Below are 17,653 nucleotides of genomic sequence, written 5' to 3' on the forward strand. Positions count from 1 at the left end.
TCCATCTTCAGAACCAGAAATGTGTCATCTTGTTTCATTTGTCACATGGCTTTCGTCTTCTGTAGTCAAATATCCCTTGGCCTCCCTCTGTCACTTGTGATTACATCTAGGTCCCATCCAGATAATCTAAAATATTCTTTCTATCTCAGGATCTTTAATTTAATCACATCTACCAAGCCCCTTTTTCTGTGTGGGGCAATAATCACAGATTGCAGTTATTAGGGTCTGGACATCTTTGGGGTCTCTTATTCAAGCCACTAACAGCACAGATGGCTTGGCAAGAGCCTTAGGTGCCCTCCTGGTACCATGTTTCCCCGAAAATAAGACCTAACCAGAAAATAAGCCCTAGCATCTTTTTCAGGATGATGTGCCCTGAACATAAGCCCTAATGAGTCGTTTGGAGCAAACCTTAATATAAGACCCAGTCTTATTTTCAGGGAAACACGGTATATGAATTCCTTGGTTCTCCAGTTATACACTGAAATACCCAAGTCCATCTGTTACAAGTTCTTTGTTCTATTGAGATGAAAACTGCTTTCTCAAGCTTCTACTCCTTGAACCTAGGTCATCATGAGAGCTTGGATGTAAATCCTTCCATTTATGTGATCCTACTGATGAGACTAATGTTGGGAGTCTGTTGACCCAATAATGATGCATGGAACTTAGTGAGAAGAGAGAGTAGCTAGTTTTTACGGAGTTGATGGAAAGTAGACATTTGGCTTTAGGTGATGAGTCTGTATCTGGCAGAAACATCCTGCTCGTCCTGGGATCTCAAAGTTGCAGAGACCTCTGTTATAGCTACTCTGCCCTTTTTCACTTTTGTGTGCCATACATACCAGATGCCGGAATTCACCAAAATAAAATTCATCCCCTTCCTTCATGAATTTTTCAGATCCACCAGTCACTGAAGATGGTTGGGTTATTTACAAAGACTACCAGTATTATTTTAGCAAAGAGAAGGAAACCATGGACAATGCACGAGGATTTTGCAAGAAGAATTTTGGTGATCTTGTTTCCATTCAAAGTGAAAGTGAAAAGAAGTTTCTATGGAAATACGTAAGACAATGATTAATTTAAGAATGGAATAGTGACATGGGAGAAGCAAACATAATGTCTACAATTGGTACCTCTGGGTGAAATTTTAAAGTATGTGCTGAATTTGAACCTGCTAAGGTCGGGGTAAAGAAGTGAAGACCAGAGGAGGGGGTGTGGGTATTGGCCGTAATAGAAGTGAATGACCTGATTGTTTGACTATTCAGTGCAGAATCACAGAACCCAGAGACACTCTTTTAGCTTGGCCTTTGTGGGATCCATATTTCATGGCTTTGAATTCACTAATTTGATTTTCAGAGATTACAATTCCTCATCAGTTGTTTATATCAATGATTTGTGTACATTGCAGGTTGATTATTCATTTAAAAATCTGTCTTAGTTGGACCAAACTGTTGGTTGATAGATAGTACAGCTTGGTTATTCATATAAAAATCTTTCTTGGTTGTACCCAAATTGTCAGCTAACAGTAAAGGTATAATTAATTTTTTCCAAGAGTGCTTGCGTGGCTCAATCTTTCTCTTTAAAAATCCTCATCAAAAAGGAGGCAAGAAGGAGAGCAGGAAAAAAAAAAAAGCTGAACAGGAATGAAAAGAATAGAAATCCATTTGATTACAAAAGTATTAAAGTGTAGTCTGACTTTCTTAATCTTTGTGGATATACCTTGGTTTGAAATTGCCAGGATATTTCCTAATATTGCACAAAAATATACGTGGATAAAGAAGTGTTTCCTCAGATGCATAATCTCAAATAGCTACTTTGTTTTAAAGAGTATCTTCCACAAACTAATTACTGTGTAGGCATTTGATAGTATAGAGAATGCCTTAAGCTATTTGCTTTATAAATGCAGGTTGTTATATAGTGTGCAGATTTTTCTTTTTATTTCTATGAAAAAATAACTTTGAATATACACAACACAATTTCTGCATGAATTTTTCCTTAGAAAAAGTCCCACACGCTGCCTCATTAATATGTAGGTTTTATTTAAGAATTTGCTTATTATATAAAGTATAACTCAAACCTCCATGTTTTAGGTAAACAAGAATGATGCACAACCAGCCTATTTTATTGGCTTATTGATCAGCTTGGATAAAAAGTTTATGTAAGTAAATCAAATTAAAATAACTTTGCTTAGGATGGTGATCTGATGATAAACACCTAAGTTACTTCGAGGGTTTTCTCTTGCTGAATGCAGTTTCAAAAATCTTCCAGGATTCTCAATCTAAAAGTCTTCCTTAAAAAGACCAAAAACAAATTTAAAATAATCCTATTAAATCTTTTCAGCATTCTAATTCTCCAATAACTCAAAATCTGATTTAATCTTGCAAACTTTCACCTGTCTTTGTTTTGGCATATTATCACCTATTACTACTAAATCATTGTCTATGAAGATGTATTATATAGATAGGAATACTGAATTGATTTTAAAATTTATGATTTCTACTTGGACTCCTTGGTGCCCAGAACCAAAGATTCCTTGTACATCACCCCACTCACTGCTTTAACAGCACAACTTTGGAAAACTCTTTTGACTGCATGAAATGCTATCCCTTCAAAGGAATGACTGTACTGTTTTCCATTAGACACAGGAGCCAGGAAAAGCTATGGGAGTGAGGACGTTAGTACATTTGGGGGGTTTCTTTCCTTGTTCATTAATACACACGTTCCCCTAAGTTGGAAGAGAAGATATGTCTTCCAGCCTCATCCACAGATGTTTTAGGCACATGTGTTCTCTGTGACTATGGCTGCCATTTCTGAGCAATAGAGACCTAAACTCACACTCATTATTTTTAAAGATCAGAAATATTTCAGGCTCCTTTGAACAAGTACCTGTTTCAATCATCTCTAAAATGAGAGATCTCTTAGTCCTTTTCCAGCTGTCTCTGAATTTCTGTAATTTGTGAAAATAAGCGTTGGTCCACATCACTTGGGAAAAACCAGAGTAAACGTGAAATTTGGAAAATGGGCCTCATGAGAAACTCTGTATTTCAGCCTCTCTATGGGTGGTTGTAGTTTGTGGGAATCATGCCTAAGAAGTACTATGGAAGACTTGTGCTCTGGCCCACTTCCGGAGTAACTGGGGTCTCTCCGTTTCTTCACCCACCTGAAGACTACAGGCAGCTTTTGCAAGGATGAAAAAGAAGGCGGACTAGGCAAGGAATCAGTTTGCTACAGAGAAGCACAAAGCACGGGAAATACCAGCCATCTTTGGGTTTTCCTGCTAGTCTCTCTAGAACCCCTCCTCTCTAGAGCCTCACTCTAGAACCTCCTCTCTAGAAACTTTCTAGAACCCTCTCTCTAGAACCTCTCTCTAGGATCTTCTCTTCTGTTAGCTTAGGATCTGGTCTCCCTTCCTCTTAACTGACTTGCCTGTTCCCACCAGTTGGCTGTAGCCATCAGCTAATAATTGCAACGTTGCTAAATGCCTGGGTTTTCTTTTCCAGTTGGATGGACGAAAGCAAGGTCGATTATGTGGCTTGGGCCCCGGGTGAACCCAATTTTGCAAATGATGATGAAAACTGTGTAGTCATGTATTCAAATTCAGGTAAACAATATACAAATATTCTTTTACTTGGCTTGTGGTATAACGTGTCATTTGCTACCTCCCTAGGCTAAGAGTAACAAATTATGTCCTTAAATCAGGCAAGATAAGGAGAGAGAATAAAGGAGAAAATAATTTTAGTAGCATAACCATTCAAATTGTAAAGAGAATGGATGTTTAACATTTACCCTAATACGTGGTAAAGTCAATCTTCTTACTTCTTCTCATTTTATGAAATATTTTTTCATGTTCTGATTTAAGGAAAATATCTAGAATGTTTATCTATCTCCTTTATCTCTCTCTCCCTGTCTTTATCTACAAAATGAGAATAATGACAAATTATTTGTTCAGGTAATTAAACAAGATCGTACATCTAAAACACCAAGCAAATGCTTGGTATATATAAAGTTTAGGTATTATACGATTATTATCATTAGCAATTACTGGCTATTTAGTATATCTGCAACACCAGGAATGTGCGTGGCTCATAGGGAGCTCCCTGTAAAGTTGAACTGTTATGAGTTCAAGTGAAAGAGTGAAAGAATGTTGCATAGATTTTTTGAGTCACTTGTGTAAATTCAAGTTGGATTGTAGTCTAAACCAATTTTGAGAACCCTTATAGTACATCAATGCATTTTTTTAAAAAAGAGTTTTTAAACATAAACGTGATCATCTAACTTAACTATTTCGTTCTTTGCCAGGGTTTTGGAATGACATTAACTGTGGTTATCCTAATCCCTTCATTTGCCAGCGTCATAACAGCAGCATCAACGCCACAGCTATTCCTACCACGGCCCCGGTCCCAGGAGGTTGTCAGGAAGGTTGGAATTTTTACAATAACAAGGTAATAAGAAAATTAGTAGCTGTCTTGACATTGATCCACTGTCAAGGTGTCTTGACAGTGACAATGCACATCTCTCAGCTTAAAGTTTGCGTTTGCTTACTTCATCACTGGAGAAAATTTTAGGCAAGAATAGGTGGAGAGTCCCACGTCAAATTCTCTATGGAAATTGGGGATATAAAGATATTATCCAAATAGTTGTCTCAAGAGAGAGGAAAAAGAAAAGCGTTGCTAAGAAAGTTAGTGGGTAATAAAACAGATTTAATTTTTTAGATCTTTATTTGGTTGTGAGGAAATTTATATTTAGCTATAATCTTCATAAATAATTTTGATGTCTTTCAGTAGTCTTTTTACTATTATCTTTAGTTAATCCCTATGGGATTTTTTTTTCTTCCATTCCAGTGTTTCAAAATCTTTGGATTTGCTGAAGAAGAAAGAAAAAATTGGCAGGACGCACGACAAGCTTGCATTAAATTGAAAGGAAATCTGGTATCCATACGCAATGAAAAAGAGCAAGGTATGCAGACATTGTACAGTCAATGATACATTTACACACGTAATTTTCCTCATAAAATGGTAGGACATTGCTGACAGTAAATGGCTTTTTGGTTTTCCGGAGTGAAAAGTAGAAAGAGAAAAAAATCATACCGAGAACTATTTTACTCAGTTGTAGGCACCCTGTGAGACATTTTACCTATAAAGTGCCTTTCCATTGTCAGAACAACTCTGTGAAGCAGGTGTCATCACGCCATTTTGTGAATGGGAAAATGGTGTTCAGAGAGCCTTGAGTCAAGGAACTTCTGGTTAAAGGTAGGGTTGGGACTCAAGCTGCATCTCCCAGCTTATATCCCATTGAGTTTCCACCAAACCAGTTTGCTCCCCCAAAGAAGCAAAGGAATAGAGTAGTGCTAGCAATACACTGAAAAAGTGATGGTTTCCCAATTACTGCTCTTCTAATTATGTGACCACACACATTATAATGCGATAAAACTGATTTTTAAATATCAACTTTGAACAAATGGATAAAATCATTTTGATAAAGCATAAGCGTAAGCCAGAGCTTTGAAGAAGAAAACTTGCTATAGCCATGTAGCAGATTTTAAAAACTCAAAGAAGTCCAAAGAAAGGTGCTGGACCACTTCTGCATGGTCTTTTCAGGCCACCTTATCTGAAATAGATATTAGGTTAAATTTGTGACTTGTCACTCTAAGGAGAATGTTGACCAGCTGTAGGTGACTCAGACAAAAGTGACTAAACTGATGAAGGGTTTAGAAATGACAGCGGGCAGCATGTGAGGACTGTTCGAAAGGCCCTCAGGTTTCATAGCCTGGAAAAGAGAGGATGTAGACTTAGAAGGATCAACCTCTATGGCTCCCGAAGAAAGATCTAGAACCAACGAGTGGCAGTTATAGGGAAATAGATTTAGGCTGAAACTGATGAGGTCATTCTAGCAATTAGAATCGATTGGATGGGCTGCTTCTTGAGTTTTCTAAGGGGCTGTGAAAATGCTTAAACTGGAAGGTACTCAAACGGATGCTATAGAGTCCCATATATTGACTAGTACCTAGTGTGGAAGATGCTCAGTGCTTGTTGTGCGTGAATTAATGCAAATGTTGTAGGGGAGTGATGTGGTCTGGGTAATTTCTAAATTCCTTTTTGGTTCCAAGATTCTTTGACGTCTAAAATCATTTACCGGAAAAAAATGGTTATGGCTCAAAAATATATAAGGGAGAAAAAAAAAGACACAAGAACCATGTATGGCGCTCTCCCGAATGTTTATTTTACTCCATCAACGCCACTGTTGCTCTCTTGGAACATATTGTACAATAAATCAACCAGGCTTTCACTGAGAACCGTCGACAAGTTCAGCAATTTGCCAGACACTGAAAGAAGAGGGTCAAACCATAGCATATCATAAAAACATTTTAAGAATCTAATATCCACATTTCTCTAACTAGACTACCACATTTTGGGCTTAGCTACCCACAGAGAAACAGAAGAATTGAATTCCTCTTGTAACCACAAAGTGCTGATTCCTGGCATAACAAAATTAGAACCTAGGTAATAGAGATGTGCAGAAGGAAACAATTTTCACATAAAATAACATTATTCCTGGCAAAACAGGTACATGCTGTTGAATTCTTTTTGTGGTTGTTTGCAGAAAAAAGTCAGTGCTGAAATATTGGTAGGTAGAGCCTTTCCACATTTAATTTGGAATTGGGGATAGGGTGAAAGTTATGATCTTTAGGAAATAAAATAAGGCCAAAATATACATCCACCCATGTTCTTCTCTCTCTCTGAAAAATATTGGCAGGCAAAAACTATTTTTTTTTTAACCTTACTTAATTGAAAAATAAAGAAATCTCTGAGCAAGGTGGTATTTGCATCCACCACTCTGTAGAAGAGTAAGCGTGGAGCAGCGGCCCTTCCATGAAATTGTTCACGAATAAATAGATAATTGTGCCTCTGAGGGTTTCTCTCTATTTTGTATTTTCCATTAGTAACCCAAGTGCTTAGTCATTCGGTTTCCTATTTGCATTCAGAAGTCGTGTTCAACTATGTATGTTTAGAAATTGTTCTGTGGCGTTGATGCTTATCCTCCTTGGCATCCACAGCTGCTGGCAGGTACAGTTGCTCGCACGCAAGGCTGCTGCTGTGGGAGCCATGGGGATGGGTTAATGGAGTGGGCAGGAGGCATGTGTACATTCAAGCCTTTTTTTGCTTCTGGATATTTTCTACCATCCTGTCTGCTATGGAATTGATAAGGAAACAAGAGGCCATATTTGTTCTACAGTCTCTGAATTTCTCTAGACCTTCTAGTGATGTGACCACATAGCATGAGGGTGCCCACTGGGTCCCCGCACACTCTGTGGACAGCAGCTGACCCCTAGAAGTTGGCTGCACAGGGGAAGTCCCAGTTGGGCAGCTCTTTTGGGGTGGCACTCCAAGGTGGTGATCACTTGACAGCCTAATGCTTCTTGTTTTGACAGATAGTGTTCGTTTTTCAAAACCTTTCTGGATGAAAAGCTGCATTTGCCCCCTAGTTATTCTAATCAGATGATTTTATCTATAAAATTAGGACACCTGCTAATTCATAGGATGACTGTGTGTGAATTAGAAAAATGTACCACTTACTGCAGGGTGGTAGGTAGCCATGATGCAGATCGGGGTGTGTGAAATGGAGAGTGGGGCATGAGATGGACTTTAGTGTTCCAAATTTACAAATTTTCCCAGTACTCCAGTGCCCTTGGGCAGGGCACGACCTGTAAAACTATCTGTCGTAGCGCAGAAAAAACCTAGACTTTCATTGTGCGAAACTTTTCAAAGTCCAAAGCTGAAGCAATCATACAATGTTAAGGTTAGACTGTGCTTGTTTTCAGAGTAGGTGCTTTTAAATAATACTAAAGACATTAATCGCATGCTTGGTATTTTAAGATGAACATATTTGAATATTTTCCGTATTTTCAGTATTTTTCCCCAACGTTAACAATTATCTTGTGAAACTTTCTTACAGCATTTCTTACCTATCAAATGAAGGACTCCACTTTTAATGCCTGGATTGGGCTGAATGATATCAATTCAGAGCACACGTTCCTTTGGACGGATGGGCGTGGGGTTCATTATACCAACTGGGGGAAAGGTTACCCTGGCGGAAGAAGGAGCAGTCTTTCTTATGAAGATGTAAATATCACTTTCAGGTCACCTCTCTGTACACTATGAGTTTGCCTCAAATCATCATCTTAGCGATTCATCTTCTGTGAAAAATCCACCAGAGTACTGTTTGATCTGATACATTCTTACAGATTTTAACTGTTGTAGACTGAGCCAGCCTTGACAACGGGTACAAATTCAGTTAAGCATTCTTCAGCTTGGGGGCAGGTGGTGATGGCAGTGAGGGATAGGGAAAACCAGCTCCAGTGTGGACCTCTCTTGTAGTCAAAGGTACACTGCAATCCAGAATTATCAACTTGTTTGTGTGTCAGCTGCCCCTAAATTATTTTTAAAAATTTATTTATTTATGTATGTTTTTTTCAATTACAATTGACATTCAGTATCATTGTGTATAAGTTTCAGGTGTACAGCATAGTGGTTAGACATTTATATAATTGAAGCAATAATCCCCCTGACTAGTCTAGTACCCACCTGGTACTATAGTTATTACCATATCATTGACTATATTCCTTATGCTTTACTTTACATCCCAGAGACTATTTTGTAACTACCTATTTGTACTTCCTAATCCCTTTACCTTTTTCACTCTTCCCTCCAAACTCCTTCCACGTCTCACCCTAATAAATCTAGTACCCAACTCACCACACATAATTATTATAATATTGTTGACTATATTCCCTATGCTGTACTTTATTTCCCTGTGACTATTTTAGCTGCCCGTAAGCTCTTGAAGCTATTGTAGTATTTGGGGTATAGGTCTGGAAGCTCTTACTACTTCTAAGATATCATCATCATCATCATTAAGCTCACATTTACAGAGTGCTTACTACGTGTCAAATACTGTGCTAAGTGCTTTAACCCAAGAGACAGATGATTGCTTCTTTATTTAACTACTTTTAATCTTATATGATTGAATAGTGAACTAATCAATGTTAAACACTGTACTGAGCATTGTGAAAACACGAAGAAACATAAGATTTTGTTCTTACCTTAAAGCAGCTCACACTTAAGCTAGCCCACAAGTCTTATATAAGAAAGAAGACAGTAAAGAAAGCAAAGTGCATAATTATCGTCAGCTATAAAGCACTGTAGTAGTTAGGAGGAAAGAAATTTACTATGGGGTGGAAGAATCTCATCAGTCAACACATATCTGTGGAACCCTTTGTGAATGGAGTGAAGGAATATGAATCAGCTAGGGGTCTTTTACTCAAGAAGTTTAAAACATAATGATCAGGGGAATTTGGTAAGAGGCTAGGGAAGGCCCTCTTAAGTGAGCAAGGTGAATAAAATCTTCACGAAAAAGGCACTAGGTAGGTTTGGTCAGGGATAAATGGCTTTGGATGTGGCAGGGGTTTTATGCAGAAAAGAAGAAGGAATAAGCTTTGAAGGTGGGAAGCAGAAAATAGAGAAATTTAGATGCCCTATGAAAGAGTTTGGATTTTGTCAGATGGACAATGAAAAAAGGTTTGAGCAGGAAAATGACCTGATCAAAATGGCATCTTTACGAGAATTAATTTGGTCGCTTTGTGCAGAGTAGATCTGTTTTTGTGGTGGGTAAGTGATTTTCTGTGGAGAAATTCTTTGAATCCTTATTATTACATCACTGAGGGCTGAAAACTTACTGAAGAAGTTAAAGTAGAATGGAGTGAGATAGAGTTTGCTCAGAAAGATTTCAGGAGCGAGAGGTCAATTTTATGTAAAGCAAAAAATATCTTTGTTACCCAATTGTTTAGTTTTTAGAATATGAAGAATTTCAGAAACAACAGAAACAAAATCTGCAATATCATCCCTCAGAGGTAAAAAACAAACAAACAAAGAAAACCTTAATTTTTTGTTACTTTTATCTCTAGACTTTTGTTTAGTGTGCATAAAAATATAAAGTTTTTATTTCATGAAAATGGGACCAAAATACATACTGTGTTATTATAATTTCAGGACTTGAAAAAGGGAAAGATTAAATAGTTTGATAAAAGGAGTGGAGAGAACTTTTCAAATGCATTTGGTGGTGGAAACATGCTTGTTGCATACATGTTTTTGGAACTAGAGCAGAGTCTCTGAGCCAGGACAATGGAAGATAAAAATAGCCAGTTAGGGACAAGGGTATGAGAGAATCTCTGAAATGTAGGATTGGGGGGGTTCCTAATGGTTGAGGCCCAAAGGATAATGAGGCTGGAGGCAGGGAAGCTGAGAAGAAATTAACTGTAGTGCAAACTGTGTTAGCAGTTGGACTGGGGAATTAATGAAATTTCTGATAGCAAAGTTTCTCAGACATGTCTCCAAAATGTACCCAACTCCATTTGGTTTTCAATTAAATAGCCAAAGTTCAGTGTGAGTAATGTGTTTGGAAAGTAGGGATGAATAGAACATACTGTAGGTGAGTGAGGACAATCTTAAAATTTGAAGGTTAGGGGTGAGGGATACTTTTGGCTTATTAATGAGATGATTTAAATAATTGTTGATTCACAATTTCTCTCCCTCTCCCCACTTTGCTCCCTAAATATACAGGCTGACTGTGTTGTTATTATTGGAGGGAAATCTAAAGTGGCAGGAAAATGGATGGATGACACCTGTGACAGTAAACGAGGCTATATATGCCACACATCTCCTGGTAAGTTCTACCAAACCTCACATGTCTACAAGAGCTGGGGTTTAAATTTTTTTCTTTTTAAATGAACTCCTCAGTTTTGCTGTGAACAGGAAAGTGCTTAAAAAAATGAAGACTTATTTTTAAAAAATGACCATTCCCTTTCATATCAACAGATTTCATTCTCACTTTAATCTGTGTATGCTTGTGACAGACAATAGGGGTGATGTTTTCTCTAATTTATTAGGAGGATGCCCATTCATCCATTACCAGAAAGTTTTGTGTAGACTAAACTTGAAGCTGAAACTCTTTCTAATTTTGTTAGAAATTATGGATTTACCTGTACCTTTTTTAAAAATGTCAGAGCAAGAATGCCTCAGTTTAACTTGCATAATTTGAGAAACATCTATGAGAAACGTGAGCCTAAAACATCATATATGCCCCATTACTTGTTCTATAGTCCGTGTCTTAAAAAAATAGAGATATCTGATTTGTGTTCCCTTTTTCATCTTAGGAAGCCTGAGCATAATTAAATAAAAATAAAACAGAGTCTGTGGATAGTTACTGAGAGTCCAGATTATGGTTGTACACATTTCAGTTTCTAGTGAAACTGGAAAAAAAATGTCTAGCTACCACAAGAAGATCAGAAATTAAGAAAATAGGTTCGAGATGAGGGTTGAAAAGGGGCTGGGTGCTTCATCCTGACTACAGCTCTTAGAGGGTGAATGTGAGTTCAAATGTACTTGTTCTCCCAGATCCAACAGGTCTTTCTATACTTTCCGGAGAATCAGGGAACTAATGCTATCTCATGACTAATACCAGTGAAGACTGAAAATCTCTTAAGATATTTGTAGATGATTGTAAAGTACTGCAGACATTCTCACTTTCTATTAATCCAAAAGCCGGTAGAGGCCATTGTCACTTTTCTCTGTACACGAGGCCCCCCAGCACCGGGATCATAGGCCCAGTAACGCCATAGAAATGCCATCCAAGCCTCTGTTCTTGGGGCGAAGTGGGGAGGTTCCTTCTCAGACTGCATGAGGATGCACACACTTCTTTAAAATCTTTTTCTTTTTATTATAAACATAAGTGACAGAATATTTCCCACCAATAAGAAGATTTGGAAGATTTTTAATGACTTTAGGCTTCAGAAAGGTGCACAGCATTAAAGAGAAAAAGGCAGAATATAAAATTTTATAGAATATCAATTATGCAAAAAAACTCACTATGAACTCCCTTTAAAAGGTAAGAACAAAAAAGGACAATGGAAACACATCAAAATAGAAACAGTGCTTATATTTGGATAGTGGGATTCAGGGTGATTTTTAGTTCCTTCATTTATTGTATTTTTCTGCATTTTTGCTCTCTACATAGTATGTACATATATACACTATATACATTGTATTATATTATACTATATTATATTATCACAAATATGTGTGAATAAATGTGAATAAAAAATACTATTTAAAAAATACATATGTTCTTGTTGAAATTTAACTAATATGGAAAAACATAAAGAAGAGCAATATTACCCATAATCTAACCACTTGAAAATAACTTCTCAATATTAGGTTTTTACTTAATAATTTTTCTAAGAATGTTTTAATAAACAAGCAAATTGGATAGATGAGCTAAGTTGCCTAGTTGTATACAGCCTTACAGCCTTCGATGAAACTTTTTTTTTTAGCTTGACCTCTTTTGCCACTTTTAGTGGTCCAAAAAATTCCCAGTGATGTTTGTAAATACAAACGCAGATCTCCCCACGCCAGGAAATGATAAGACCTGTCAACTTTCCTTTTTGAAGCTGTACCATGTTGAGGATGCTGGCCTGGGTCTCTTGGTTTAATGATATTCTACCAACACGAGGTGGCAGCAATAGCAGAAGAAAGGGGAAACTGCCTTCACTTGCTGAATTCAAGTTGTTGCCTTACCAGCATAATCGAAAGAAAGTTTGGCATTTGTGTAGTGACAGAACAAGGCCGGGTGGATTGGGTTGGTCCGTAGAGGAATAGGCAGAGAAGTGGCCAAGACAAAATCGGAAGGCAAAGATATCTAGAACCCTACCTACATCAAGGGTCGGCAAGCGTTTTCCTGTAAAGAGACAGATCGCAAATATTTTAGGCTTTGAAGGACATACAGTCTCACTTGCAACTACTCAACTTTGCTGTAATCATGGACAATCATATAATACATAAAAACATAAGCGTGGCTGTGCTCCGGGAACACTTTATTTAGAGACACACATTTATTTAGAGACACACATTTGAATTTCATAGAATGTTTACATGTCATGAAATATTGTTTGATTATATTTCAACCATTTAAAAGCCATTTTTAGTTCATGGGTAACAGTAACAGACCACAGGTCAGATTTTACCCTCTAGCTAGATTTTGCTGACCTCTTCCCCAGAGCATTACTAAAGCATGCTAAGGTCTTTTGGGGGTGTCTTGACAGGAAGTGGCTCAGAGTATTGGTGAACCTAGAACAGTAATTAGAAACCCATGATAGTAGATGGAAGAGACAAGATTAGAAAGCCAAATGACTCTGGCTTACAATGGGCTCCAGCCCCTGAATCAGTACGGCTGAAATATGGGTGGCCTGGGTGAAGGGCACAGGACATCATGAATAAGAGTACAGCTTGATCCTGAGATCAAGGTTAAAGGAACCAGGGACTCACAGATAGAGTCAAATAGATACAAATAAGATGTAACTTAATGGACAGAGTGGAACATGTAGGAGGAGGGAGAGGAAACGGTTCTTGACCTTGAGGATTTGACCCAAATGGAAAAATAAAGATTTGTAACAATGGAATGATAGATGTTCTTTAATTGATGGGGTTAAACTGTGCCCTTCCTTTCATCCAGATACTAGATCTCATTGAATTTGCAAGATTTTTTTGTTTCTTTAGTTTAGAAACTTGATCACATAATTACCTTAATATTCTAAATACAGTTTGGAAATTATTTAATTCAATCAGGCATACTGATTCAAAACTAGAGCTTTGCTTTCAGGTGTGAAATGGCTCATGAAAATATTTTTAACACCTGATGGTTTGGATTCTGATTATTTTTATGATGTATGAAATACAGTAGTCGAGTACTAATGGCACTCAAGTAATGTTTATTGATAATGCTAATGAAAATCTTTTTATTCCAGACGCTTCCTTGCCTCATTCTCCAGCAACAGTTCCAACAGATGGTTTTAGTAAATATGGTGAAAGCAGCTATTCACTCATGAAATTAAAGTTACAATGGCCTGAGGCAGAGAAATATTGCCAGATGCACAAATCCCTTGTCGCTAGCATTCTAGATCCCTATAGTAATGCGTTTGTGTGGATGCAAATGCAAACATTTAATGAACCTGTGTGGATCGGCCTGAACAGTAACTTGGTAAGATGTGGAAACGTATGCAACTTGACATGATTGATACATTGTGATTGAATATGATTTTTTTCCTGTTCATTCTCTTGAACACTTGTTATGTGTAAGAAACTGTGCCAAGGTATGTGAATGATACAAACATGAAAAAGGCCCAATATCTCAAGGATCCAATGCCTTCCAGGATCTAAGAACTTGGTGATGTATGTTAGAAATCAAATGAAGATTTTTCTAACTTATGTTAACTCTCATATTGCTTTTTCAAAAATTTAATTTTACTTATAGTTGACATACAACATTACGTTAGTGATTCAACTTTTATATATACCCGTAGAGTGATCACCACAACAAGTCTAGTAGCCATCTGTCACCATACAAAGTTACTATGATATTCTTGACTCTATTTCCTATGCTGTACATTACATCCCCGTGACTTATTTTATAACTGGAAGTTTGTATTTCTTAATCCCCTTCACCTTTTCCACCCATCCCCCATCCACTGTTTCCCCTCTGGTTTGTTCTCTGTATCTATACATTTGTTTCCGTTTTGTTTTGTTTGTTTGTTTAATTTGTTACATTCCCATATACATGAAATCATACGATATTTGTCTTTCTCTGTCTGACTTATTTCACTTAGCAAAATACTCTTTAAATCCATCCATGTTGTCGCAAATAGCAAGATTTCATTCTTTTTTGTGGCCAAGTAATATTCTATTGTATATATGTGCCACATCTTCTTTATTCATTTATTGATAGACAACTCTCAGATTGCTTTTGAATATTAAAATTAAATTCTACATCTAAACAGGTTTATTTATTTATTAACTTATTTCTTTCTAGTGTCATGATTACAACTATGCCATTAGAATTAAGAAAGTAGGTCAGGGGTAGAGTTTCTGGGCGATGATGATATTTTTTATTTTTTTGTGACAAACCATTTTAGAGTTTCTATCAGTCCTGAAGTTGTGGAGCTTCCATGTATGTGTAAGAAATTTCATTGCAGTCAATTCCCTGTATTCCATGACAGAGAAAGAAAGCCTGGCAAAGAATGGGGTGGAGTCAGAGATGAGCCACAGAATTAAGAATGGTGATGGAGTTGCCAAAATATTTTTAAAGTGAGCATTCTCTGATGCCTTGTGATCCATCTATCCTCCATCCATACATCCATCCATCTAGCTAGTTAACCAGCCAACTTCATATCCTGTTTCCCTGAAAATAAGACGTAGCCAGACAATCAGCTCTAACGCGTCTATTGGAGCAAAAGTTAATATAAGACCCGATATTATATTATATTATATTATATTATATTATATTATATTATACCCGGTCTTATAGTAAAATAAAAATTAATTTTTGCTCCAAAAGACGCATTAGAGCTGATTGTCCAGCTATGTCTTATTTTCGGGTAAACAGGGTAGTAGAAGAAACAGAGGTATCAACAAGTAATCAAGGGATGATACAAGAAGTGTCAATGAGAGGTATAAGCAAAGTGCTATGAGAGGAGAGAAAAGGGATCATTTGTACCAGGGAAGAGAACCAAGAGGGCTTTTCAGAGAAAGTCAAGCTTTATAGATGAAGTCTGGGATGGTGAAACATAGGAAGGAGTACCAAGAAGAGAAAAAGGATAGAAGGGGATAACACTGGAAGGTAGGTTGGTGTCAGATTTTATAGCGCTTCTAATGCCATGATGCAGAAATAGAAATTTATGCGTTGTGCAATTCACTTCCTAAGCAAGGAAGTGGATATTTAAAAGTAAGTAGCTTCTTAGTGATTTCTGTGATTAAACTTGGGCATTTTTATGTCTGTGTTGACTATTTTTAGTAATCAATACTCTTGATAATTCATTTGTTTTCTTTTCATAGACATGGTTACAATTCTCTTGTGAGTTTAAAATAGGCTTTTATTTATTTTTAGAAAGATTAAATAGCTTTCCACTATACCAATATTTATACCTAAAACAGTACTATTATCTTTCTTACATCTATGGAGTTACTGATTATGTAAGAATTATTTGATTAAACGTGGTAGAATATTACAAAATTCTAACGAGATAACGTATGCTTTTGATTTTGTCATTAAGTCTATGGTAATTGGCTTGGTCAATTAAAGAATGCAGTTAAAAATGGAACAATTGTTTAAAAAATCAATTTCCTCTGGTTAATGGTGTATGTCATGTGTTCTTAGGCATTACCTATAAAATCTCTTTTAGGTTGTTAAAAGGATATTATTGATAAATACTATTTCATGTTATCTATTAATTTGTATGCAGTCATAAATTTGTTTGACTAAATTTAATAAGAAACTCAGTGTGCAAAGTGAATAAAACAGTCAGCTTTTTAAAAAATGCCATCATAATTAGTTGTAGTTGAAAGACCACCTAACTGGAAGGCAAGAGACCTAAGTTCCTTTTTTTTTCACACGTGGGATCTTACCTAAGTCATTTGTCCCTGGCCTGTTTCAATAACTGAACAATAAGATTAGAAAAGATGTGTTTCTCTCCAGGGCCCATGTGTTCAATGAAAATTATTTACTTTTGACTATTACTTCAGTGACGATAAATATTTTATTCGTTTGGAAGCTAAAACCTCTGTTTTGCACTGAAAGCTTACAAGTAAGAAGAGTTTCAACGAATACGATATAGGTTTTTAAGTCAGTTTTTCAAATTATTTTCCAAAGATTTATGAGGATCTCCAAAAGGTAGTCCTTTTTTTGTTTTTGTTTTTTTAAAGTAAGGCTGCATTTACTAAATTTGAATTGGTAGAAATTATCTACGATTTTTTTAAGAATTCCTAAATGTTGAAGATTCTTTGTCAAATCATATTCTTAAATATGTTTTTAACTCCTCACTCGGTTCTCCTGGTAGTTTCTAAATGAAGCAAGGCTCCATGTTAATTGTTGTTTGTGTTCTTGCAGACCAATGGTGAATATGTTTGGATTGATAAATGGAGGGTGAGGTACACCAACTGGGCTGCTGATGAACCCAAACTGAAATCAGCATGTGTTTATCTGGATCTTGATGGCTACTGGAAGACAGCACATTGCAACGAAAGTTTTTTTGTTCTCTGCAAAAGATCAGATGGTAAATGAATACACAAAAGCGATCAAGGGACTTGAAATTTCCTCGATAAGGAAATTTGTCGATATTATTAAACAGTCGATATTATTTCTGTCGATATTATTAGACTGTCGATATTATTAAATAGCCACATGTCCTGGGGAGCTTAAGAATAAGATAAAACATATTATTTCACCTAACAAAAGACTGACTTGGTAATAAATAAATATACATAGATCAAAACAGAAGATTTTCTTCATTGCTAGAGTTTATTTGCTCTTTAGAATTTCTGAATGTTTAGTACCGAGATTATCCTCTGAATCTGTATCAGATTCCCCAGGAAATTATGATTACTTTTGATGTTGACAGCACAGCTATATCAATATAATTTTATCAGAATACATGTATATTCATCAGAGTCAGTGATATTACAGTGATACAGTTCTAAAAAGCAGTCGTAGAATTGGACAGTGGTAAAAAGTCCCATAGTTCTAACTATAGCATTTAGTTATATCACAGATGTCAGTC

The 17,653-nt window shown here is 36.5% G+C and overlaps 1 protein-coding gene across 1 annotated transcript in view; it reads left to right on the forward strand.

Moving 5' to 3' along the window:
- Positions 1-17,653, forward strand: part of MRC1 (mannose receptor C-type 1) — a 78,825-nt gene that overhangs the window by 53,108 nt on the left and 8,064 nt on the right. The window contains exons 17-25 of the mRNA XM_019752082.3: positions 893-1,056; positions 2,085-2,152; positions 3,495-3,595; positions 4,294-4,436; positions 4,836-4,950; positions 7,948-8,114; positions 10,611-10,713; positions 13,850-14,082; positions 16,984-17,149. Of these exons, the coding sequence (XP_019607641.3) occupies positions 893-1,056; positions 2,085-2,152; positions 3,495-3,595; positions 4,294-4,436; positions 4,836-4,950; positions 7,948-8,114; positions 10,611-10,713; positions 13,850-14,082; positions 16,984-17,149 (1,260 nt within the window). The remainder of the gene's footprint in view (positions 1-892; positions 1,057-2,084; positions 2,153-3,494; positions 3,596-4,293; positions 4,437-4,835; positions 4,951-7,947; positions 8,115-10,610; positions 10,714-13,849; positions 14,083-16,983; positions 17,150-17,653) is intronic.

The sequence above is a fragment of the Rhinolophus sinicus genome, chromosome 1 (genome assembly GCF_057876585.1).
Source record: "Rhinolophus sinicus isolate RSI-liver-muscle chromosome 1, RSI-T2T, whole genome shotgun sequence".
Classification (NCBI taxonomy): domain Eukaryota; kingdom Metazoa; phylum Chordata; class Mammalia; order Chiroptera; family Rhinolophidae; genus Rhinolophus; species Rhinolophus sinicus.